The 25575-nt window shown below is 54.5% G+C and overlaps 5 protein-coding genes across 5 annotated transcripts; all 5 read left to right on the top strand.

Moving 5' to 3' along the window:
- Window positions 1-761: 761 nt before the first annotated feature.
- Window positions 762-2402, top strand: INS49_008023 (uncharacterized protein; the record flags this gene model as incomplete). Its single annotated transcript, XM_043168768.1, has 6 exons — window positions 762-951; window positions 1081-1100; window positions 1158-1265; window positions 1322-1716; window positions 1782-1915; window positions 2017-2402. 6 exons carry the CDS (start codon window positions 762-764, stop codon window positions 2400-2402), a joined length of 1233 nt encoding a protein of 410 aa, XP_043026448.1.
- Window positions 2403-3875: 1473 nt separating this feature from the next.
- INS49_008022 (uncharacterized protein) lies at window positions 3876-4649 on the top strand (the record flags this gene model as incomplete). The annotated part of the gene is made up of 3 exons (XM_043168767.1): window positions 3876-3885; window positions 3956-4030; window positions 4087-4649. 3 exons carry the CDS (start codon window positions 3876-3878, stop codon window positions 4647-4649), a joined length of 648 nt encoding a protein of 215 aa, XP_043026447.1.
- Window positions 4650-5069: 420 nt separating this feature from the next.
- Window positions 5070-5494, top strand: INS49_008021 (uncharacterized protein; the record flags this gene model as incomplete). Its single annotated transcript, XM_043168766.1, has 2 exons — window positions 5070-5285; window positions 5339-5494. 2 exons carry the CDS (start codon window positions 5070-5072, stop codon window positions 5492-5494), a joined length of 372 nt encoding a protein of 123 aa, XP_043026446.1.
- A 293-nt stretch (window positions 5495-5787) lies between these two features.
- INS49_008020 (uncharacterized protein) lies at window positions 5788-13673 on the top strand (the record flags this gene model as incomplete). The annotated part of the gene is made up of 10 exons (XM_043168765.1): window positions 5788-5826; window positions 5892-6221; window positions 6284-6381; window positions 6447-6517; window positions 6594-6679; window positions 6732-7395; window positions 7485-7583; window positions 7645-7795; window positions 7862-12410; window positions 12483-13673. 10 exons carry the CDS (start codon window positions 5788-5790, stop codon window positions 13671-13673), a joined length of 7278 nt encoding a protein of 2425 aa, XP_043026445.1.
- Window positions 13674-15298: 1625 nt separating this feature from the next.
- Window positions 15299-21990, top strand: INS49_008019 (uncharacterized protein; the record flags this gene model as incomplete). The annotated part of the gene is made up of 4 exons (XM_043168764.1): window positions 15299-16996; window positions 17050-21188; window positions 21251-21340; window positions 21399-21990. 4 exons carry the CDS (start codon window positions 15299-15301, stop codon window positions 21988-21990), a joined length of 6519 nt encoding a protein of 2172 aa, XP_043026444.1.
- Window positions 21991-25575: the final 3585 nt, after the last annotated feature.

The following is a 25575-nucleotide window of genomic DNA, read 5'->3' as shown; positions in this document are numbered from 1 at the left end:
GGCAAGGACGGCTAAAATCACCCTTGGGTCGGAAGATGTGCGGCGCAGCGACGAGGTGCATCAAGTCAACGCATCTCTGACAAGTGAGGAGCTGAACATTGCCTCCCGGTGGGCCACAACGTTCAGAGTCATCTTGGCAGTGCAACCCAGGGCAACGGGCAAGTCAGACATTGAGTACTTGCAAGACAGCTAGGGCAGGTGCCAGACCTACCGGGTGTTTTGCCTGAGTGCCGCATGAGTAAGCCCCGTGTCCAGCTCAGGGGCAAATTCCTACAGATCTCATTTTCGTACCTGCATGCCCGGGAGGTTTTGAGGTTCAGGTGGAGGCTGACAGCCTGGAGAAGAGTGAGGGTCGCGACATTGCTAATAAAGATTAATCTCCATCAGGAAGAGTCTTGTCGATGACAACGGTGCTTTTTTCCGTTTCAGGCCTCCGAAAAATATGACCCTTCACAAGTTTGAGGCAGGACGTACCTAGCAATTTTCTCATGCGTCCCTGAACCATCGATCCGGGCCTCTTCATTCGGAAATATTCCTGCTGCTCTCTCGGTGGTATCATCAGGGGTAGATCGCTCAAAACTGGCACGTCGGACGTCCTGCAGTATTTTTCCCTCTTTCTTTCAAGAGGATTCATTCCTGACAACCCGGCGGCGAAACACAGTCCATTCTTCTCTGGCAAGCAGCCAGACAGCCACTCTTTTGATTACGGAACCGGGCGCTGGCTTTCGCTCTCCAACTCCCGAATCCCTCACATTGGCACAATGGACGCCATACTGAACGGGCCTGCCATGGCGCCCCCTGCGGGCGAGACGTCGAACTTCAGCAATCCACCGAACGAGAATCCACTGGCCATCGGTGTGCTAGTTACTATGATAGTCATCTCCACGTTCTGTGTCCTGGTCCGTTTGTACGCAAGAGTGTACTTGCTGAGGAAAGTCCAAGCCGAAGAGAGTGAGTATTTGCCCCTGTTCAGTGTGCCAGCCTTGATCTGCCCCCCCCCCCCCACATGCAACGTAGGAGCAGATGGAGCACAACTCCATTGCAGATGTGGACAGTCGCTGACTCTGATCTTCAATCTAGTCCTTCTGGTTCTTGCATATGTTTGTCAACCCATTCGAAGGAGGTCCATGTACCGTATCTAACGATGCTTGTTGTAGGGATGCTATTGGGGTGCCGCTTGGGCGGATTTCGCCATGGTCGAGACTCCGGGTTATTTCGTTCACACATGGAACGTGAGGGTCAAGGATATGCTTCCCACCCAATATGTGCGTGCATCTAAGTCTTGTCACCACACCAAGGGGCCGAACTGACTGTAGAACAGTACATCCTCGTCTTCGGTGTCTGCTATTCCTTTGTCCTGCCGTTCCTCAAGGTCGCCATCCTCACGGAATGGACTCGAATGTTCGTGCCTAGGGGCACCCACATGAAGAATGCCTTCTTCTGGGGCTGTATGACAGTCTGTTTCGTCCAGATCGGAGCTGGTATGGCCACTGTGATCGCCCTCAATGTCCAGTGCATTCCTCACGCCGCCATCTGGGATCTCACCATCACGGACGCCCAGTGCTTCGAACTCTACCCGCTGCAGGTGTCGTCGGCCAGTATCCAGCTCGTCTCCGATATCGCCATCTTCTTGCTGCCGCAGCGTGTCATTTGGACTTTGAGGATGACATGGCAGAAGAGGTTGGGTGTCTCCGTCGTCTTCGGCCTTGGATTGCTGTAAGTCTTCGAGACAGAGTCGGCACTACTTCTTTTGCTGGTAGACTAACGTGTGAGAATTACAGCGCCTGTATTTCGGCAGCCTTCAGACTGGCCACAACTGTTGCTTACGGCGAGGCAGCTGACGCCATCTACGCCCTTGGGCCTCTTGTTTTCTGGGCGACGGCAGAAATGACATGTGGTTTCTTTGTCTGTTGCAGTGAGTCCCCCTTTAAGCCATGGAATTGTGCACCTCCAGTCATTTCCATACCATTCAGCCCATTTTGGGAAACAATGGTTGCTGACTGAAGACCTTGACAGTGCCTTGCATTCCGAAGATTCTCAGGGACACCGGCGTCCTCAGGAACATCAAAAGGGCATTTGGTATGAAGACGACCACCACAAAAAACACCTCGAACGCCAAATCGGGTCAATTCAGTAGCAATGTATCGCACGGAAAATCTGTGACTGCGACGAGCAAGTCTTACTACAAGCTGGACGAGGATGGAATCCCGATGGAGCCGGTCGAGTCCGAGTCCACAGAGCAGCTTCACAAGGCGAAGCTCGGTGGCGCTGCAATCACGCGGACGACTCAGATCACGATCAGTCAGGACAGTCGGTCGATGACTGGTGACGTTGAGGCTGGTCGTGGCGCCCACGTGCCCCCAGAACCTAACGACGAGTGGCCCAGGCCAGCCTACAGGTGAACGAAGTTCATCGTAGTTTCACGGCCGCCATTTCTTCCCAATCTCATTAATCTGAGCTTTGACCCTCGAGAGGAGAAAAGAGATAGACGGAAGAGAGGGGAAAGAAGCGGTGCGGCTAGGCACTTCAGGATCGTGCCTTCTTAGTACTTTATACTGCTGGGGCTGGGGCGCGACGTTATGCACGCACCTGGCCTCGTACTCTACGGCGTATTTCCTTGAAGCAGGAGGATTAATTGAATCATGGACCGGTAATGAAAAGTTCAGCTTGCTAATGCGCGCTTTTATGTCAAGAACTCTTCTGCTCAGTCTTACTCCCAGCTCCAGAGAACATGCGATGTGAGTGGGCACTTCTAGCGGCCCCCCTTTTGTTCCCCCATGTTGCTACTTGATTCGGGGGTTTGGGTTGTGGCTGGTCTGTGCAGCCAGCCAAGCCCCTTTTCCATGCCCCTCCTAATTTTCAACTACACAGTACGTCCCATCCTGATGTAACTTCACCCTGCATATGATACCTCACCTACATCCATTACCCAGCAGGTCTTGGGCGAAAGGCCACTGCATCGCTCTCGCGACTCTGGCCATCCATACCGACAAGAACCGATTGCAGGAGCCCACCTTTTCTCAATCTCGGAGCCCTCCTGCAGGTTCGATCTCGTGATCCCGAGCATCTGCCTGTTGGCTGTCAATAGCATGTGGGAGCAGGGAAAAACACCCCACGAAGGGCAACCAACATGTCCAACGAACCGCAAGATCAAAACGTGGGCGAGTGAAATGTGACAGAGTCAAAGCCCTTGATTCACTCGTCTTCAGAATATCAACTCGCAAATCTCACAATGTCTTCTTGCCCTGGAAACAGATGACCTACCATATCGCTATGACAGTCTCTGATCGACTCTGTCAGCGAGGCAGCCAGCCCTGGCGGTAGCAGGATGTCAACTTTGCCACCCTTCCCGTGTTCTCCGCGGCTACAATGACACGTCAAACCCCCTTTGGCTGCGTGCTTTTGACGGGGACAATCGTCCCCTCCGACCCTGGGGGATGCGGCACTAACCATGACTCTGCAAAAGAAGATCATTGCCATTGAGGGTAGACCGATTCGCACGACGGAACCCTATGTGTGTTCTTCAAAACGGTCGGTCGCAATTCGATAAGGTTGCAGGGCTCGAGGTCCGTACCAGAACCCAGTATCTTGAGGGGCCTCCACAAGTGGCACATAATCTGTATGGATACATATGCACCACGTATGAGCTCCTGAGCATCCAGACCTGGATTCCACCAGCGCCGCGACTCATACATCATCTGTCCAAAACATCAACGAAAGTAGATCGCGAGATTTCCAAAGTCGATATGCGGTTCCTTTGCCTGCATGGAAGGGGCACCAATGCGAAGGTATACCCTCATATCTCTCGCTGCACAGCGTCTCACCATGCATGTCTTTGCCATAGCCAGCTAATCAACGGTGACCAGATCTTCGAGATGCAGACAGGTAACAACATACCCGTGGTCGTGTAGGCGAAGTCCGATGTTATCAGGAAGGTCGCTGACCGCGTAGCCAGCGAAGATCCGGGAGGCTCTTGACGATCATGAATTCGTGTTCATCGATGGCACTATAAACACAGTGCCCGCTGAAGGTCTGACTGTGCTTACCCTTAGAAAACACACCATCTCAGACTCTGACTGTCAGCAGGAGTTTCCGCTATAACCGATGAATTCTATGGACACTTCGAAGAGGAAGTCACTGCCAGCAACATCCAAGAGCTTGTGCTCAACATGGTCGAGTTTGTTGAGGCCAATGGTCCATTTGATGCTGTCATGGGCTTCTCTGAGGGGGGAATTATCGCGGCCATGCTTTTGATCGAAGACTCGCGACAGTCTTTCGCGGGATTCAAATGTGGCATCTTCTTCAGTGCCGCCCCGCCTCTGGACCCAGATGTGGTTCGCGGTGGGATCCTTCGATGCGTCGATCCGGACAGGGACGGGATTCTGATTCAAGTGCCAACAGCCCACATTGGTGGGTCAAATGAGTCCCTTGAACGGCTAAGCGCACTTTCGCCGTTGGCTCCGCTTTGGTCTAAGACTCCGGTACTTCTGCGTGATGCCCTGGTCCGACTCTGCGACGACGACCATCGCCAAGTATTCCTCCATAGCCGAGGCCACGATATCCCTGGAGCGAACTCCCCTAAAGAATTGTCGGGGGTTCTTCGCGCGATAGAGCGGACTATCGACAGTGCCAGTGCCCATTCCGCCTAGGTCGACAGTAATCTGCTCTTGGCCCGAGCCGTGGCGACATCGGTAAGGTACCACGCAGAGTACAATGGAGCTGGAGGATCTCCCCCCAAGTACTTTTGAGGATCTCGGCTGGGGGCGAAGGCTACGACGTTCCGTCTGCGAGGTTCCGTTTCCGTATATGACGTGTATAAGCTTTTCAAAGGCAGGGAAGGAATCTGGCCCCTGGTATCACGGGCCTCAGAGCGGGCGAGCGATTCGTGACGAGGTTGTCCTCGGCCGATTCGAGACTCAGCACGGCTTATTCACAGGCGGTGTGACAATGGATCCTCCTCCACGGAGCAATTAGGATATTCTTGACTCATATAAAGTGGTTGGCTTACAGATAATCCTCTTGACAGATGTCTTCCTTTTTTCTGTGTTGTGTGTTGGAAGAGAACAAACATGGGTTCCATCACTGAGACATCACTCCCCGAGGCAGAGCTCGGGCTCCAAGCAGCAGATGACATCGCCGTCGTTGGGTACTCTTTCAAACTTCCCCAGGGTACAGACGATGATTACAGTTTCTGGGAAGTTCTCCAGGACCGTCGGAACCTTTCAACAGAATGGCCTGCCTCCCGTATCAATATTGATTCCTTTCTGGATGGCAAGAGCCATACCGTACGTCCCGACTTGTCTCACATTGTAGAATCATATGCTCACAAGTTCATCAGTTCAATGGCCGCCGAGGGCACTTCATCGATGACGATGTCGCTGCCTTTGACGCTCCTTTCTTTTCTGTGACCTCAAAAGAGGCCAAGGCCATGGACCCAATGCAGCGATGGACACTCGAGGCATCTTACAGAGCTTTCGAAAAAGGCGAGAAATAAAACCTGCTACACCATTCAAGACAACACTAGATGAAATGCTGACTGCAATACTTGTTGCAGCGGGTATCCCAGTCGAAAGCCTCAAAGGCTCTCGTACTGCCGTTTTCTCTGCCTCCATGCTGGAAGATTACATGAGAATGTCGGCCATGGACCCTGACAATGCAGAGAGAACGGCTGTCACCGGATGCACGGTTGCGTGCGTGATACCAAACCGGGTCAGCTGGTACTTTGACCTGCAGGGTCCAAGCATACATTGCAACACGGCCTGCTCAAGCAGTCTGTCGACTGTCGATATGGCGTGCAAAAGTATAAAGGCAGGGGACGCGACATGTGTGAGTAGCAAAGCGCCTGTTGGAGACCAGCTCCGGTGTTGGCGCCTTACTTACACTGCGAACAGGCACTTGTCACTGGCTCCAACCTGCTTCTGGACCCAGCAATTTTCCAATTGTTGTCAGACCAAAAGTTCCTGTCCCCGGATGGCGTGTGTTACAGCTTCGACCACCGAGCGAACGGCTACGCAAGGGGGGAGGGCATTGTTGCTCTCGTGCTCAAGCCTGTCAGTGCCGCTGTACAGGATGGTGACATGATCAGAGCAGTCATTAGATCAATAGGCTCGAACCAGGATGGGCGCAGCCCAGTGCTGACCCAGCCGAGCCCTCAAGCCCAGGAGGATCTGATCCGCCATGTTTACAAGCAAGCGGGCCTCTCGTTGAATGAGACTCGCTACGTCGAGGCACACGGCAAGTAGACCGTTGCCTCCATCCCGCGCGAATAGAGCTAACGACCCAGTTCCCAGGAACCGGTACGCCAGTGGGTGACCCGATTGAGATGAAAGCCATAGGCCGAGTCTTCCGGAAGGCTCGATCAGCCGAGGAGCCCCTTTATGTGTGGGTAGCCGGCCGCTCCTAGCTTGAGGTGTCCCACAGAAGTTCACCGGCTGACAATCTTGCAGTGGATCCGTCAAAGCAAACATCGGTCATCTCGAAGGAGCTAGTGCTCTAGCTAGCATGGTCAAGTCCATTTGTGAGTTCTCCCAAGCACTGCTCTCCAGAGTCTCGGGAAAGGGAAGCGGCTGACAGCTCCCGATGCGTCACGATAGTGATTTTAGAGAAAGGCGTCATCCCGCCAAATGCACTTTTTGAAAAGATCAACCCGGATATAGATGTTGACTTTTACCACACCGAGGTACGCAGACAAAAGACCGGCAGATCCAGACGTTGGCTAATGTGCAGTCAAGGTCCCAACCGAATGCGTCGCGTGGCCCGCGTCTGGGCTACGTCGGGTGTCTGTTAACTCATTCGGCTTTGGTGGTTCCAATACGCATGTCGTCCTAGACGATGCATATCACTACCTGAGAGATCGGCGCCTTTCAGGAAATCACTGCACATCTCCCGTTCCCGGAACTTCAGCTCGCCAGCCTTTGACCAATGGGAATGGCACAAGCCATACCGACGCTGTGGTAAACGGCAACGGCAAAGCCAACGGCAACGGCACGGCCCATCTTTTGAATGGATCGTCCGCGGGTCACCAACTCAATGGAGCCAACGGCAATGGATCCACAACAGAAGTACCTGTCAACGGCCTAGGAGCGGCACAGGGGATCGGCAGCCTGCCCAGAATGATGGTCTGGACCGCCGCTGACGAGAATGCAGTGAAGCGGACGGTGGGCGTCTATCAGAAGTATTACCGAGAAAGAGTCTCGGGAAATCCCGAGAAACTCGACAGACTGGCACACACTCTTGCTTCTCGCCGGAGTCAGATGCTATGGCGGACCTATGCCATTGTCGCAGATGGACCGGAAATCCAGGGAGATAAGGCCCTTGCGCCGGTCAAACCGGTTCGAAGCTCAGCAGAAGCTGGGTTGGCCTTCGTTTTCACTGGGCAGGGCGCCCAATATGCTGGTATGAGCTTCCTGTGCAACATCGCGAACTACTCCCTGCGCCAGCTTGTCCTTGCACATGGGAACCAAAGCTGACTTCTCTTCCTGCAGATATGGGACACGACCTCATTCAGTATCCTGTCTTTGCTGACGCTTTACGGCGTATCGATGATGTATACGCTGATCTGGGATGCACATGGTCCATTTTCGGTACGATGATCCAACCCTCGAAGTGGTTGAGCATGAGCTGACATATTTCATTGGTTGCCAGATGAGTTACGCCGTAGCGAAAACATTAACAAGCCTGAATATGCACAGCCGTTGTCCACGGCCATACAATTAGCCCTGGTTGAGCTCTTGAAGAGCTTCGGAGTAAACCCCAAGGCCGTGATCGGTCACTCGTCGGGAGAAATTGCTGCTGCGTAAGTGCATGACAATCTCGGTCACTTAAATCATCACCTGTGCGTATGTACTAACGTCGACTGCAGCTATGCTACCGGTGCATTATCCTTGGTCTCAGCCTGCAAAGTATCGTATTACCGAGGGCATCTTGCTGGAAAACTAAGAAGTGCAAATGCCTCATGCCCGGGCGCGATGATATCTATAAATCTCGCCGAAGGTCAAGTTCCCACGTTTTTAGAAAACATCAAGGCGACAGATGTCTGCGTGGCTTGCATCAACAGCCCGCTGAATTGTACCCTGTCCGGCCCTGAAGCGTCCATTGACGCGGTCAAGGCTGAAGCGGACAAGACAGGTATCTTTGCGCAGAAGCTCAAGACTGGCGTTGCGTACCACTCACCGTCGATGCTGGCCATCGCCGACGAGTACTTGTCACTTATGGGCAATCTCGAGGGCGCGGGACGACAGGACGCGAAGACCAGGGCTGCGATCCCGGTGGTCTCGTCCGTCACTGGGAGGTCTATCCGCCCGGCAGAGTTGGCTAAGGGCCAGTACTGGGTAGACAACATGGTTTCTCCAGTGCGCTTCGCCGATGCAGTCCAGGTTTTGACGCAAGAGTCAGCCAAGCTCAAGGTTGGTCTGGGGAACATCACCGATCTTGTCGAGGTTGGCCCGCACCCAGCCTTGAAACGACCCATTTCAGATACTATCAACCAGGAGGGCAATCGCAAGAAGCAAATACGATATTCGAGCGCGCTGCACCGGTCACAACCACCAATCCAGACTACGCTTGAGCTCGTGGGCCAACTATTCTGCTATGGTCATTCTGTTTCGGTCTCGGCGGTCAACCAGCATTCAACAGAGAGGAGTCCTGCGTTCCTAGTCGACTGCCCCGAATATCCATTCGACCACTCCAACAAGTATTGGGCAGAGTCACGAATCTCTCGCGACTACAGACTGCGCGGAACAGTGAAAGGGGAAACTCTGGGTGTCCGCGTCTCAGACTGGAACGAGCTGGAGCCTCGATGGAGGAACTTCCTGAGCATCGATTCCATCCCATTCGTTGGCCACCATATGATCAGCGACACCGTGGTATATCCAGCAGCAGGGATGCTCATAATGGCCATCGAGGCTGTCCAGCAAATGGTGCCAGCCGATCGCGTTGTTGCAGGCTACTTTGTAAAGGAAGCGACCTTTATCAGCCCCATTATCATAGAGGAGACTTGGGAGGACCGCACAGAAACGTCACTCACCTTGCGGCCTGTTGGGCAGCAGGGTGATAACTCGACGCAGTTCGAGACGACCATATTCTCTTACCGCAACGGCCAGTGGACGGAGTGTTCACGTGCCACAATCAAGGTCGACTATGCTGAATCGGTCACAGCGGATGACGTTGAAGACGAGAGGCGTTTGGCTCAGGAAGACGTGAAAAGGCAGCACAAGCTGATAACACAGTCTTGCGACAAGCCTGTCGACTCGAACGTACATTACAGCTACGCCTCTGAGCAGGGACTCCAGTATGGCGATTGGTTCTCTATCCTGCAGGACATCCGCTGGGATAACAAGCTGAACGCGGTGGGACGTGTCGATGTATCCAAGAAGAGATACCAGACCGGCAGCCTGGTACATCCAGCTGTCCTCGACACAGCCTTTCACATACTGCGAGTAAGTGCTGGGTCCCAGCCTGCAGCAAACGTGCCCGTCCGCCTGGAGGACGCCTGGTTTGCATCTTCCGGCTGGCAGCATCCACAGACGAATTTTGTGCAGTGGCTGGCCACTTCCAACTCGGCTCCGAACGGAGAAGTCGGCCGCGGCGAGCAGGGTAAGCTCCACGCTCTGTCGGACGATGGCAAAGTTCTGTGCACCATCCAGAAGGCTGTGACGGCTGCCGTCACTACGGGCGCCCAAGAAAAGGAGACAAAGCTGCTGTACGGCGTTGAGTGGAAGCCGCAGCTGAGCCTGCTCGAGCCCAAGCAGTTGTCTGCAGCCTGTCGCGCAGACTCATACACTAGGGATGAGACCGTCGTCCTGGCAAACCATGCGAAGATGTGCTCTGCCCTGGACCTCGCAGCTGCCCGGACACTGAAAGTTGTCGACCATGCTAAAGTACCTGAGGGTTTAGTCAAGCATGTTGAGTGGATGCAACACCATGTCAGTACCAACATGTCGCCGGAGGCCCGACAAGAAGCGGAGACCCTCAGCGACTCTGAAGTCGAGGCTCGTTTATCGGAAGTTGACAACGTTCTGCCGGCGTGGAAGCTCTACACAGAGTGCGCGAGGAAACTCCCAGAGATGCTGGCTGGCGACCTTGACCCGCTGCAAGTTGTCTTCGGCTCGGACCTCGCCAGTATCTTCTACGAGGACCTTTTCCTCAACTTGTGCTCTGATGGCCGACTCGGTCGACTTTTGGATCTGGCTTCGCACGAGAACCCAGCGCTGCGGTTCTTGGAGGTGGGAGCAGGAACCGGTGGTATGACAGGCCATATCATCAAGGCTCTTCAGGAGCGTGAGGCGCGCACTGGATCACCAAGCTTTTCTGAGTACACGTACACGGATATATCTCCCGCCTTCTTCGAGCGTGCAAAGAGCCGCTGGCCCGATCTGCAAGACCGCATGACCTTCAAGACTCTCGATCTCGACCGTTCCGTCGACAGTCAGGGTTTCGAGGCCGGCTCGTACGATTACATCGTCGCTGCCAGTGTTCTGCACGCCACGCCACATCTAGAGGAGAACATCCGAAGCATCTGCAAGGCACTCAAGCCAGGCGGTCGCCTCATCCTGCTCGAGGTTATCAACCCTGATGACATTGCCACCAACTTCATGGCTGGTCTCGTACCGGGCTGGTGGGTCGCTCGCGAGGAATGGCGCCCTCATTCTGCAGCCATTCCCGAGGATCTCTGGAATAAGTGTCTGCGGGAGAACGGCTTCTCTGGGAATGATGTTGTGATCCGCGATTATGAGAACGATAAGTGTCACATTATGAGCATTATTATTTCCACAGCCGCGGGACAACCAGCAGATGTGCAAGAAAATCCAGCCGAGTCTGGCAAGATTGTCTTCGTCGTTGATGACCAGGAGCAAGACCAACAGCAAGAGCTGATAGGCTCGGTTCGTGGCAAGGTTGGTCTCACAAAAGACCAGCAAGCAATCGTGTGTCCTTTCACTCTGGGTGGCCTGGAAAAGGCTCTCCCTGACTTGACTGAGCACGACACTGTCGTCTGTCTCGCAGAAGCCAACAAGCCCCTTCTGGCCAATCTGACCGAAGAGGCTTTCAAGACTCTGCAGTACCTCATCAACCACGCGCGAAACCTTCTCTGGGTCACAAGCACGAGTACAGAGGACTCACAATACCCCGACTACAGCATCATGCAGGGCTTCTTCCGCACCATCCGCGCTGAGCAGTCTGATAGCCACATCGTGACGCTCGCAATCGAGGGGAAGTCCGACACGGCAACACGCGCGGACTTCACCCAGAAGGTCTTCCAGAGCTCTTTTGGCCCGCAGCCCTCCGCAGAGCTAGAGTATGTTGTCAGTGATGGGCTTCTCACTACTGGCCGAGCTGTCGAAGACGTATCTGGGAACAATACGCTGCGGTCCCTGCTGTCCCGGCAACTGCAGCACAGGCCGTGGACCGAGGGCCCGGCCCTGCAGCTGTCTATCGGTAGTCTTGGAAACCTCGATACCTTACGGTTCGTGGAGGATGTCACACACGAGACTGAGCTCGGCCCACTTGAAGTCGAAATCGACGCCAAGGCGTGGGGTCTCGTACCTCAAGACCTGCAGGCTGCCTTGGGACGCCTGGAAGGTGATGATGGTCTGCTTGGTGGTGACTGTGCGGGTGTTGTTGTCAAAGTGGGCCGTGACTGTGACACCTCGATCAAGCCTGGCGACCGTGTCTGGATGATGGCACCCGCCTGTACTCGCCAGTTCCCCCGTGCCGACGCCAAGAACGTGTTCAAGATCCCAGACTCCATGACGTTTGAGGCTGTCACTTCTATCTGTGTCCCAACAATGACAGCTTACCAGGCGCTCGTCGAGATAGGCAGGCTGGAGGAAGGGGACCGGGTTCTGGTCCACTCCGCTGCTGACATCATGGGGCAGGTGGCTGTCCAGATCGCGAAAATACAAGGCGCAGAGGTCTTTGCTACAGCCGCAACTCCTGAAAAGAGGCAGTTCCTCACGGAGAAGCTAAGCATCTCCAAGGACCACATTTTCTCTAGCACAACTGGCCAGTTTGCTCAGGGAGTGATGCGTATCACGGGAGGAGAAGGCGTCGACGCCGTTTACAACTCGCTGCCTGGAGATGATGCGATGAGGGCGTCTTGTGAATGCATGGCCCGCGGCGGTCGGCTCATCCAGATTGACCGCACCAACATCAGCGCTAATACGACCTTGCCGGCGGCCCTGTTGGCTAGAAACATCTCGTTCTCGGCCGTTGACGTAACTGACTTGAGCACCAAGGTTGCCAGCAGGCTTTTGAAGAAGACAACGCAATTGCTAGAGGATGGCAAGATCCAGCAGCTACAGCCTGTGCGAGTCTTCAATGCGTCTGAGATCGAGGAGGCATTCAAGGAATTACAGAGTGGCAGCAGCTTGGGTCGCGTTATTGTCGCTCCCAAGCCCGAAGACGCAGTCCCGGTAAGTTTATCCAGGCCGCAACTACAGGCCCCAAAACATCAAAGCGCATATATATACTGATACACCCTTTAGCAATTCACCCAAGAAAGACGAGCTTGGACGTTCGACGAGAATGCATCATACCTGATTGCTGGAGGGTCCGGTGGTCTGGGCCGAGCCATCTTGAACTGGATGGCCGACCGAGGAGCAAAGCACTTTATTGTGCCCTCTCGGTCAGGCGCCTCATCCAAGGCCGCCGCCGACATGATCGCACAGCTACAAGCCCGCGGTGTCACCGTCGTTGCACCCAAGTGTGACGTGTCTGACGCAGCCAGCCTCGGCAGTCTCCTGGACGAGTGCTCGAAGACCATGCCGCCGATCAAGGGCTGCATCAACGGGGCCATGGTACTACAAGACGCCATCATGGCGAACATGACATTTGCTCAGTGGGAACTCACCATGAAGTCCAAGGTACAGACCTCGTGGAACCTACACCGGCTCCTCCCCAAGGACATGGACTTCTTCATCCTCCTCGCCTCTCTTGCTGGAGTGGCCGGCCAGATGGCCTCTGCCAACTACGCAGGAGGCTGCACGTTCCAGGATGCACTGGCCCGCCACCGCGTCGCCCAGGGCCAGCGAGCCATCTCGCTGGACATCGGATGGATGCGCAACGTAGGCATCATCGCGGAGAACTCCGGGTACCAGCGCCAGCGGCAATCGCTCAATGACATGAACCCGATTGACGACACCGAGCTGCTCGCGGTGCTGGCCCTCGCCTGCGACCCGGAGAACCCGCTGCCGACGCCGACGGCGCCCCGCGCCCCGGGTCAGGTCCTCTTCGGGCTGCGCACGCCCGCCGAGAACATGCTCCAGGGCCTCGAGTCCCCGGCGGTGCTAGACCGGCCGCTGTTCGCGGGCTTCTCGTTCATCCCCGGCGGCGGCTCGCAAGCCACGGGAGGAGGGGGCCAGTCCTCGGCGGCGGCGGCGGACCAGGGCGCGGGCTTGCTGTTCCGGCAGGCGGGCGACTCGGGCGAGAGGGTGCAGGTGGTGCTGCGGGCGCTGTCGGCGAAGCTTGCGCGGGCCATGTCCATCTCGCCCGAGGACGTGGAGCCGGGCAAGGCGCTGTCGGCGTACGGAGTGGACTCGCTGATGGCGGTGGAGCTCAGGAACTGGATCGGGCGGGAGTTCGGCGCCGCTGTGGCTGTGTTTGACATCATGGGCGGTGTGCCGATTGCGAGCGTCGCCGACCTGGTCACTGCGAGGAGTGGAGCGGTGGATAAATAAGGGCTAGATTGAGATTGGGAGTCTCGGGGCGTGGGAGCTGGGATGTTGCAGGGTTTTTGGTGGGATCACCTGGGAATTATCTGGGAAGTATCTGCACGTTTTCTGGGGAACCTTTTATTCATGGGCACTTTGTGTGTGTGATAAATATATACACAAATTTATAAAAGTAGCCACTCTCATCTCCCAGGCGCGCATCCTATTGTGGGCGTCCTACATAGTACACGGTCAGTGTCGTCCAACCTCAGCTGCAGGATGCACACCAGACTACACTGCTTTCAGCAGAAACCTCAAACTACAGCACGGGTACCCGCCATCTAGACTGCTTGGCCCGTGATGGATATGTCGTATTGTAAGCGTCAATGTATGTGGATGGGGCAAGGCTGGTGGAACATGGCGCCACCGAGGGGAGGGGGGGGCTTTTTGGCATGGACGGTTTGATGAATCTCTGCCGGTCGAGCCGGATCGTCGTGGTCTCCTCCTCGCATAGGGGAATTTTTTCGAAGTGGGCGCTGGTAGGGCGAGGGCACGGTGACAGTGACAGGTCCCTTTTTGTTCTCTCTATCTGTCTCCTCGTCTCTCCAGGATTTAATCTGATAAAAGAAGATTTCATGCCTGGGCTGGCTCATGCTGCCGATATCTGCGAGGGTATATAGACCATATAGGCAAATTCAGGCAGGCTGTGTGATTCGCCATGGCGGGAACAGACAGACGGGCGGACGGTTTCACGAAACGGGCACCAGTTGAAGGCTGAGCTGAAGGCGAGGGAGCCCACACAACGGCTGCGCGGCAGGGGTAAAGATTTGGTTTCCGCGCTAGCATCTGACACAGACTGACACACTGAGACACGAGCAGACAAGGCACGCTCTGACCCACCCGCATGCAGGGGATGCGAGATGCGATTGGGAACCACCCGGGGCTGCTGGGGGAACCTGGGAATTCCTGCACTGCTCCTGCCCATGACCAAGGGACCCACGCCTTTTCCAACATGTGAAGCGAAAGGGGACTTGCTCGAGATTCCTTGGTGCCGAACCTCGAGAAACCCGCCAGACTTCCAGACAGCAGACGAGGCATCGCGATACGACATACCACCAAAAACACAAAGAAAGGACAACAACCGAGCAGATCCCCCACACACCCCCAACATCCCTCCGCCGAACAGTCTGACTACCTACCCGCATCGCCGCCCTCTCGGTGTCAGCAATCAATCGACCTGCCCATTTCATCCGACTCTATTGGGCACAACCACCACAGCACGACTCTTTAGTCCTCGTCTCGACTACGCCAAGGTTCAGCTGGACTAGCCCTCTCGAGTCGACCTTTTTGGCCCCCCCCCCCCCCCCAACCTAACACGCCAGCCCACCAACTCACCACCAACACAGCTACCATTGAGCAGCTTCCACCGGCTACCCGACTTACTTTTGTCTCTCTCTATCACGAGCTCTTCCGGCCAGGCCATGTCCGCGCCTTGATTGCGGCCACCTACGAACCGAGAGCGCTGAACGCGCATCTCGAGCCCTTGTGATTGATCCAGTCGCTGCCCACTCCCACTGCAGCAATTGGCCAGTCACCAACATTCTCCTCTCTCGCCCTAGACACCTCCCCTTCGCCTCCTGCCTCGAACCACCATGGCGGACCCCTCGAGATCCCCTCCGTCGCAACGGAACAGAGCGCCCCCGCCGTCGTCGATACCCTTAGACGGCCTCGGTGGCCCGCCTGGCGAATATGGGAGAGGCAGGTCCACTTCCGGCGCTGGAGGTGCGCAGACATATGGGGCGCAGGCACAGTCACAGACGCAGCCACAACGCTACGAGAGGTTATCGCCAACCACGGCCCAGATGGCCGCAACCTTACCCGGCATAACGACGTACTGGGACAACCCATACCAGCAGCAACAACAGCAGCAGGGACCACTGCAACAACCACAGCAGCAACAGTCGAGGCAGGCAGGGCTGCAGCTTGGGGCCGAGTCACCTGTGGATCCTACCGCATTTCAGTATGCCCTCCCACCGGACTTCTCTAACGAGCAGCTGTCGCCGCGTCCGCTCTCAGAGATCGGCTCTACTCCGAACGCGGCCTACGAGGCCCCATCCTACTTCGATGACCACAACGCCCAAGAGTCGGACAGGGTACCTCTCACACAGACTGCCCAGCCAATCGATGGTCTTAGTGTTGCCGGCGATGCACAGCCACGGGACAGCTTCCAGACGGTGCGGGATCTAGATACTGGCCCGAGCCAGGTGCGCAATTCGGACAGGCTTGGCTTCGATCTGGAGTCTGGGATCGGCTCCCAGAAGCACAAGAGTTTCGGGAAGAACCTGACGCCCGACGCGAACCGACGGTCGCGCTCGCCCTCGACATCAGGCGCGCTCCTCAAGGCCGGCTCCATCATGCGAGCCATGTCCCAGCGTGTCGTGAACATCAGTGGTGACGAGGTTCTCGAGAACCAGAAACGCCGTGATCGATCCCGTTCGCCAAGTCGAGATGGTCCGCGCGAGTCTATGCCCCAGGTGCCTGAGGTCGACACTTCGTATCACTCGCAGCTCTACCAGAATCAGAGCCCCATCGAGAAGAAGGGACAGGCGGAATACATATTTCCCTCGGATCCTGGCCCTCTATCCCCGGTGCCCTCGATACACGGCCGTATGGCCAACCCTTTGAAAGGAAAGACCTTGGGTATATTCTCTCCTGACAACCCAATACGAACGCGCCTCTGTGACATTCTGGTGCAGCCGTGGACAGAGCCCCTGCTTCTGATCTTGATTGTGCTCCAAATGATCCTCCTATGCGTTGAGGCAGCACCAAATGTCTTTGATGACGGCGAGGGCAGGCCAGACAGATGGGGTAGTACCTCGATCGACTGGGCCATATTCTGCCTGTTTGTTATTTTCACTGTAGAACTGATTGCCAGGATTATCGTTTCTGGCTTCGTGCTCAATGCTGCCGAGTACAGCACCATTGACCGCAAACGCGGCGTCAAGGCGGCTGTTGTGGACAGGTATCGGACCGTCTTTCAACCTCAAAGGCAAAAGTCGGTCAGGAAGCCACCACAAGACTATGGCCCGTCAACGTTCTCACGCTCGGTCACGTTCTTGCATGGTCATTCACTCCCTCAGACTATAGAGGAGCAGCAGAGGTATCAGCTGGCCCGACGAGCTTTCTTGCGCCATGGTTTCAACCGACTCGACTTTGTTGCTGTCGTATCATTTTGGATATCTTTTGTGATCGGGATAACGGGCGCCGAGAAACGACACCATCTCTACGTGTTCAGAATGCTTAGCTGTCTCCGCATCGTGAGACTGTTGGCACTGACCAAGGGTAATGCGGTAAGTTGTCCCTGGATCACGGGGGAAGTTAAATTACTCACATGTGAGAACAGGTCATTCTGCGAAGTCTGAAAAGAGCAGCACCATTACTGCTGCGAGTCTCGTTCCTGATCGGCTTCTTCTGGTTGGTCTTTGCCATTATTGGCGTGCAAAGTTTCCAAGGCAGTCTTAGCCGACAGTGTACCTGGATTGACCCAGAGGACCCGCTGAACATCAGTGCGGCGTTTGTCAACGACTTCCAATTCTGTGGTGGCTACAAGAACTTGACTACTGGCGAAGACTTGCCATGGGTCATTGCTGATCCGCCTGACAACCTGAGCAACCTCAGTCCCGGCACAGGTAGCGCTAAGGGCTACATTTGTCCCAGGGGGTCGCTCTGTCTCCAGCAGGGAAATCCGTACAACGACAGCATGCACTTCGACGACATTCTGCACTCACTCGAGATGGTTTTCGTCGTCATGAGTGCGAACACGTTCTCCGACCTGATGTACTACACGATCGATTCAGATTATACGCCAGCGGCCCTCTTCTTTGGCGCTGGAATCATGATAATGCTGCTATGGCTGGTCAACTTGCTCATTGCTGTCATCACATCATCATTCCAGGTCATCCGCGAAGAAAGCAGGGCCAGTGCCTTTACCGATACTGAGGACAAATTCGTGGACGGCCCTGCGGAGGAGCCGCCCAAGCGGATATCTTCCCTACAGCGGATTTACAACAAGTCCAGGTTATTCTGGGTCCTGTGTATCGCTTTTGACTTGCTTGCGCAGGCGTGGAAGAGCGCCTCAATGTCGGATGACCGCAGGGCTTTCATCGACAATGTCGAGATTATAGTGACGCTTCTACTCGACATCGAAATCATCATACGACTCGTTGCAGACTTCAGAGGGTTTCGTCGCAGCACTCGGAACCTCGTGGATCTAGGGCTTGCCGTCATCACATCCGTCATCCTGCTTCCTCCTATCCACGATGCGGGGGTAGTTTACGCCTGGTTGACGGTGTTCCAGATAATGAGGGCCTACCGAGTTGTTCTTGCGGTGCCGATGACCAGAGACCTGATTGTGCTAGTGTTGGGCGATGCCACGGGTATCAGCAACCTGATGCTGTTCGTCTACCTGATTACGCTTCTCATGGCAGTTTTCGCCTCACAGCTGTTCCGCGGAGAGATCCCCTTGGAGGACTCCGGCGGTGACAACATCAACATGAACTTTTCGACAATCTGGAATTCGTTCCAGGCCATGTTCCAAATCCTTTCCAGCGAGAACTGGACGACTGTTCTGTACACGGTGACCGGCTACACGAATGGCCGGCACACTGCGTGGATTGGGGCCATGTTCCTCATCGGATGGTTTATCTTAGCCTTCTTCATTCTCATCAACATGTTCATTGCTGTCATTCAAGAAAACTTCGACGTTGGCGAGGATGTCAAGCGGCTTGAGCAAGTCCGAGCATTCTTGCAGCGGAAAGAACTGGGAGGCAGTTCAAGTAATCTCGCCCTTTCGACCATCTTCTCCCTCGGCAAAACCAGGAAGAAGAAGGACCCTCTGGATTACGGCCCGGCCACCATGGAAATGTTGCTTAAGGAGGCTGTTGTCAAGGACTTCCTCGACGACGCAGTCGAGACTGCGCAGGAGACACCCGGCAGCGGGAGCCAATCACCCCCAGAAGCCGCCAATGGAAAAGCCGGTAATGTGAAGCCTGGTTTCATGTCTATGATGTGGGGCAAAGTGGTTACGGCGTTCAGCAGCAAAGATCCAAACCCGTTCTACTCCAACCTCGCCTTCGAAAATCGCAACGAGACCCAGGACCCGCGCCAGATGGCTCGTCAAGCTGTCTCCGCCACCGCTGAGCGTCGCAAGGCGCAGCGCGCGTATCTGGCTCGACACCCGACTTACAACAACTCCTTGTTCATATTCACGCCACGGAACCCTATTCGGCGCCTTTGTCAGCGAATCGTTGGCCCCGGACGGGGGACTGAGCGTTTCGATGGTGTAGAGCCTCACAAGATCGCGTGGTACTCGTTTTCGGCCTTCATCTATGCCGCGATTGTCGCCATGGTGATTCTGGCCTGTGTGACCACGCCCCTGTACCAGAAGGAATATTTCAAAACCCATGAGTTCAGCGTTGAGAACTGGTTTGTCTGGACTGACATGGCCTTCGCCACCCTGTTCAGCGCAGAAGCTCTCATCAAGGTCATCGCAGATGGGTTCTTCTGGACCCCGAACGCCTATTTCCGCAGCTCCTGGGGAATCATCGACGCTGTTGTCTTGATTACTCTCTGGATCAACGTCATCACGCTCTTCACAAATGACGGGGCCGTGTCTCGAGCTGTCGGTGCCTTCAAGGCCCTGAGAGCTCTGCGGCTGCTCAACGTCAGTGACAGCGCCCGGGACACATTCCACTCGTTGATTGTGATCGGATGGTGGAAGATTGCCAGCGCGGCCTTCGTGTCGCTTTCGCTGATTATCCCATTCGCAATCTACGGGACCAACTTGTTCATGGGCAAATTCGTGACGTGCAACGACGACAGCGCAGGCGAGTTGCTCCTCGACTGCTTCGGTGAATACAACAGCAGTCCATTTAATTGGGATGTGCTGGCCCCCCGCGTGGCCGACAACCCCTTCTTCAGCTTCGACGACTTTGGCTCCTCTCTATTCATTCTCTTCCAGATTGTGAGTCAAGAGGGATGGATTGATGTCTCGTTCGGGGCACAGTCCATTACAGGGGTCGGCAAGCAGCCACAGTTTGGCGTTGCGCAGGGCAATGCCGTGTTCTTCATTATCTACAACCTCTTGGGCACAGTTTTCGTGCTCACGCTGTTCATCTCGGTCTTCATGCGAAACTACACGGAGCAGACTGGCGTGGCATATCTGACCACTGAGCAACGGTCGTGGCTCGAGTTGCGCAAACGTCTCCGCCAGATATCCCCTTCTAAGACGTCTTATGATGACTCTAAACAGAATTGGAAGAAATGGTGTCACAAGCGCGCGATCGAGAAGAAAGGCAAATGGTACACCAGCATCACTATCGTGCTGGGTCTGCACCTGCTACTGCTGCTCGTCGAGTTCTATCAGGAGCCCCTCTGGTGGACCAACACGAGAGACGCGATATTCTTCTTGTTCACCCTGGTCTACATGGCGAACACTGGGATTCGTGTCATTGGTCTGGGCTGGCCCCGTTTCAGGAAGAGTTCTTGGGACATGTACTCCTTGGTCGTTGTGTTCGGCGCTTTTGCGACCACGATCCTCTTCCTCATCAGGCCCCAGGAAGACACTTTCGTGCAGCTGCACAAGTTCTTCCTCGTCGCCATTGTGTTCCTGCTCATCCCCCGCAATGACGCTCTGGACCAGCTCTTCAAAACGGCAGCAGCTAGTCTGACGACCATTGGTAATCTGTTGGCAACCTGGCTTGTCTTCTTCCTGGTCTTTGCCATCGCCCTGACGCAGACGTTCAGCTTGACGCGGTTCGGCGGCGAGGAGACCACTCAGGTCAACTTCCGCACGGTACCGAACGCGCTCATCCTGCTATTCCGTATGTCTGTCGGCGAGGGCTGGAATGAGATCATGGAAGATTTCGCCTGTATCGAGCCGCCCCTGTGCGTTGAGAGCGAGAACTTCTACTTAAGCGACTGTGGCAGCGCTGCATGGGCCAGGGTGCTGTTCATATTGTGGAACATCCTCAGCATGTACATCTTCGTCAACTTGTTCGTGTCGCTCATTTACGAGAGTTTCTCGTATGTGTACCAGCGCTCAAGCGGGCTGTCTGCCGTCGACCGGGACGAGATTCGCCGCTTCAAGGAAGCCTGGAGATCGGTTGACCCCCACGGCACGGGACACATCAGCAAGGAAGCCTTCCCTCGCCTTCTGGGAGAGCTGTCGGGCGTGTTCGAGATGCGGATCTACTCACATGAGGACTCCGTGGGACAGATCCTTGATGATGTTGGAAACGATGTGCCATCGTCCCGCCACCAATCCATCTCATCTGCAAGCGCCTATGGTGGTGCCAATCTTCAGAAGTTGAACAACAGGCTGAACCAGATTGACATCGAAGCGGTGCGGGAGAGGCGCAGGAGGTACAACATCTTCTACGAAGAGGTCATGGTCTCGGCGGATCCAGACAAGGGCATCTCGTTTACTACAGTGCTCATGATTTTGGCTCACTACAACATTATCAACGACAGCAAGAGTCTTCGGTAAGTCACCCTACACGTGCAAAGTGTTGAGATTTGCCCAACTAACAACAACTACGTAATAGTCTTGAGGAATTCTTGCGCCGTCGGGCACGTCTCCAACGTGTCGAGGAGGAAGTCCGCCGTCGTGTGGTCGTCGGCTTTTTCGACACGATGTAAGTTATGCAGCGATGCTAACATGGTTGTGCTAAAATGCTAATATTTCCCCGATAGGTACTATGCACGACAGTTTAAGCGGCACATGGATCGCAAGAGGTCTGCACGTATGACGGCAATACCTCAGCTGGATCTGCCGGACATCCTTGTAGACGACGAAGAAGAGCGAGAAAAGAGGAAGACGTCCTCATCACTGCTACAGAACCCTTACGGGCCACAAAGCCCATCGACACCTGGCTCAGCGGGCCTGCGCTCGCCGGGCACGGGCGCCGCATTCCTGAGCCCTAACGAGGCCCGGAACAGCGGTGGCGCCGGCGGCGCAACCAGCCACCAGAAGACGTGGTCCGGAACGAGCGCGGACCTGACACTGCAGACCAACTTTGACAGCACGGGCGGCGTGCACCCGCTGAGCATGCCGCGGGCGGGAGAGGCCAGCTCTGCCAGGAGCGACGCGCACCAGTCGACGCACTCGGCCTTCAGCTTCGAGCTGCAGCCCGGCTCGGCCAACAGCTCGGCGGCCAACAGCAGGCGCAACAGCAGGAGCAACAGCGCCGTGAGCCCGATCCAGATGAGCCAGATCCTCGATGACTCCATCTGGATGGCGAGTATCAGGCGGAGCGCCACCATGAAGAGGAAACCGGGGTGGTAATCAAAATGACCAGCGGTGTGGTCACTGGAAGGAAGGTCAATGGGTCTAATGATTAGGGAGGCGATGGAGGGAGGGAGCAAGGAAGGGATACACTGGGAAATGGGACAAAGGAGAGGAGGCTGGCTACTATTACACGCCACTGCAAAAAATCTGGGCAGGCCACGCGCCCTTGCATTGCGAGAACAGGAACTACTACACTGGCGTTTCGACGGTTTGGAAACGGGGAAAGAAGTTCTCCTGGCGGCAGGCGTTTATCATCTTTTTTGTTATTGTCTCCCTAATCTTGTGTTTCGACTGAGCGAAGCGAAGCGAGCGTGCTGGTTGTCCATATCCCGCTCAGGGATGGTAACGTCGGTGGATCAAGTTGTACTGTAGATATCTGCATAGATACAGTGGATGGTGTGTTGAGAGGAAGGAATAGGTTCTTCGGAACGCAGTGGTAAACAATCAAGGAGGGAGCGTCAGGCTCCAAGATCGTGATCTCTCCCCCTACACCCACATCTGTAATCTGTGATGTATCTCAGCTGCCCTCTTCGGGAAGGCAACGCTTTTCGGTGTCCCTTTTTGATTTCCCCCGAATATACGCCGACGGCGATGGCCAGGGATTTCTGTCATCCACCTACAGCAGCAGGCAGTGAGTGAGTGAGTTCACGCCCGAGCGCGCGCCTGTTTGGGTTTTTCGCCATGACAAACAACAAAACTTGGCGAACGCCAATCCCGATCGGATCGAATCGGCTTTGTTTCGCTGGCTCTTGGTCCCTACTATAACAGTATGTTTTCCTGACACATGTACTTAAAGTTGTACAGCTTTGTCGCCCCTCGACTCGGTGAGGCTGGAGCGGGTCTATTTCCAGATACAGTGCCCCCGAGTGGCCGGCCGGGTGGCAAAACTTTTGTTTATTGGCAAGGCTTGTCTCGGCGGGGAGGAAACAGGGCCCAGTTCAGCCCTTATTCATCTATCTCACACCGTCGTCGGTGGGCTGGCGGGCGAGGGTGGATAAACTGACGAGCTTGGTAGTCTAGTTTAGTCCCTACCTGCGTACGTGATTTACGCGTGAACCAATTGTAAAGCGGCATGTAGGGACAGTACCGGCGGAAACGTAAGTCTGCCTCTCCCATGCCGAGCTGAGCCCGTCGACTCGCACGGGGGCCGGGGCGGGGCGGGGGCTGTTGTTCATGCGCTGTGCCCGGCTTATTACGACGCCCGCAGGAGTCCTCTCCCGGGTGGTGTGTGGATTGGTGGTGGCTTGTACCGGACATCGTCGGTGTGTAGTATACATATCTTATCGAGACTGTTTGTCTGTCATCCCACAATCCGGCCGGGACGTGATGAGGGCGTGGGGTTGCATTGCATCCGTGGCGGTCTCCCTCTTCCCCGGACAGACTGCCAAGTCCCACAAGCAAGTCTCATCTGCACGTCAACCGAGCTGTCACTTATCTCTGACTTACAGACCTCCCTGGCCGCGAAGCCAGGTGTGGCTTAGGGGCTGCATTTATGTAAGGTGTGGCTGGGGAGAAAGGGGCGGCTTCGCGGCTAGGGAGGTTTGTGTTTAAATAACAGCGCTTATAAGGACTAAGGTACGCCTTAACGCACCTATTCGCCCTTTTAAATTTAAACTTTAATTTCTTTCTTGTAAAATTTTTTTTAACTACGTAAGTACCTCTCTTAAAATAAAGAGCTTTTATTAATTTATTTTTCTTAGGTTGCACCTTTCTTATATAAAAAATAAGAGATTAGGACTTAAAAATATTTTAAAAAATAATTAAAATATATTTTTATTTTGCTTTATTCTTTTAAGTTTAAAAGATAATTTGCAAGAAGTTTAAGTTTTATAGATTACTATAAATCATTTTATTAAATTTTGAAATTCCCAACTCTTTTAATTTAAAAGTTGGATATAGGTAATTAAGGGTAAAGGGGGCGCTCCTTAATTTATTTTTTTAATTAAGTATATTGCATTTTATAAAATAAAGATATATTAAGATAAAAAAAATATAAAAAGAAAGCTTAATTAATTCTTTTATTTAGTATATTATTTATATTAAGATTGCTAGTTAAAAAGGTTATTAAATTAAGGAGTGTTTATAAGGTGTTTTCTGCATTCCTATATAAAGTGGTACTTAGATTAAACTTTTTTTGTGTTTTAAATTTAAATATCCATTAAACGCATTTAAACCCACCCTTAGTAAGCCATAAAAAGTTAGTTTTGCATTGCCACCCCAGCCACTTTAATTACTAAGGAAGCTCGGGCCCCTAGAACTTACGCGTTTGAATGGACTTCTGAATATTTGAGATAAGCTGTCACCTAGTTCCGAGCACCTGGTGCGCTGTGGTAGCAGCGCAGTAGTTCTGGGTTCGGCTGTTCGAGGCTAGGGTTGCGTGTGCGTCTGTGGGCGGTGCAGGCCTTCCGTAAAGCAGGGAGGGCGTATAGGTTTACCTAGCAATACTGCACACAAGTACGTGCGTATGCATCCCAGTCTGGCCGCTGCTATTTCGGGTACGCTTTTGTGGACGCCCCCTGCAGAAAGGCAGTGCCACAGCCTACGATAACCATGTAGAGTAGGGAAGGACAAAACGGAAAACCAGGCTCCCGGATTTTCCGCTGGTTCGTGCTGGGAGAGGAGGCGATCTCTGATGTGTCAAAGTTTATTTTGGCATCAAGAGACGGTGATCTCTCAGGGGGTAAGGTTTTGCACCTGGGGATGGGGATCGCCAAAGGCATGCTGCTGCTGGGCATCTGCCACGATCTGTCGGTCTGGACAAACAGCACAGCTCCAGAGCATTGTGAGCTTGGGAGTCGTCGGCCTCGCCGTCATTTTCTTGGCTGGTGATGTTCACTTGCTCTGCTGCATGAACAAGCTCTGGCGAACCATCCGTTGAGGATTGAGAATCTCGTATCCCGTCGGAAACGGGCAAGCGGAAGGGGAATGGTGAGGTGAGGTGCGGCACACGTACTAAACCATCTGAAGTAACTCGGAGCCGTTGCTAGTTTGAGGCAAAGACTGGCTTCAGGATGCCCGGCTGCGTCTCTTTATCTTGCTCGGTCTAAAACAGAACTACACCGTGCCGGGGTTTACGAGGCCGACCCCTTGCCCCGGTGAAGATCGAGCAGATAATGTGCAGTAGATGTTTAGCCAGACGCCGAGCCAACCGGGTTCGAGAAGGCACATCTAGCGTGTAAGGAAGGTGTTAGGTTCGACGGGGCAGATCTGCCAGAATTGCCATAGATTACCCAGCGCTGGGCAGCACTGGGCAACGAGGGCGGCGAGGGTGGTTATCGCGGGGTCTGATATCACGGTGGCAGCGACATGATATCAGCCCGAGGCGAGGTGATTCAGGCTCGTCAGACCAATAATCAATATCCGGGGCAGCCTCCCACGTACTGGCCATTGGTGGTGCGATCTGCAGCCGACATGGCAAAGCTAGTGTTACGAGGTTGGAGGTGTGTTGAATGAGGCGAATGACGATAACTGCAGCTGTTAATTACACGGCACAGTAGGCACGGGAGCGTGTGGCTCGATGTTTGGACCGTTTCGCCTCACCTCACCTCACCCTCCAGACCATCTCATCTGGGCACCTCGTAA

This window comes from Diaporthe citri, assembly GCF_014595645.1.
Source record: "Diaporthe citri strain NFHF-8-4 chromosome Unknown scaffold_3, whole genome shotgun sequence".
NCBI classification, from domain to species: domain Eukaryota; kingdom Fungi; phylum Ascomycota; class Sordariomycetes; order Diaporthales; family Diaporthaceae; genus Diaporthe; species Diaporthe citri.
Note: the sequence above shows the minus strand (reverse complement) of the source record. Positions and strands in the feature narration are given on the sequence as shown.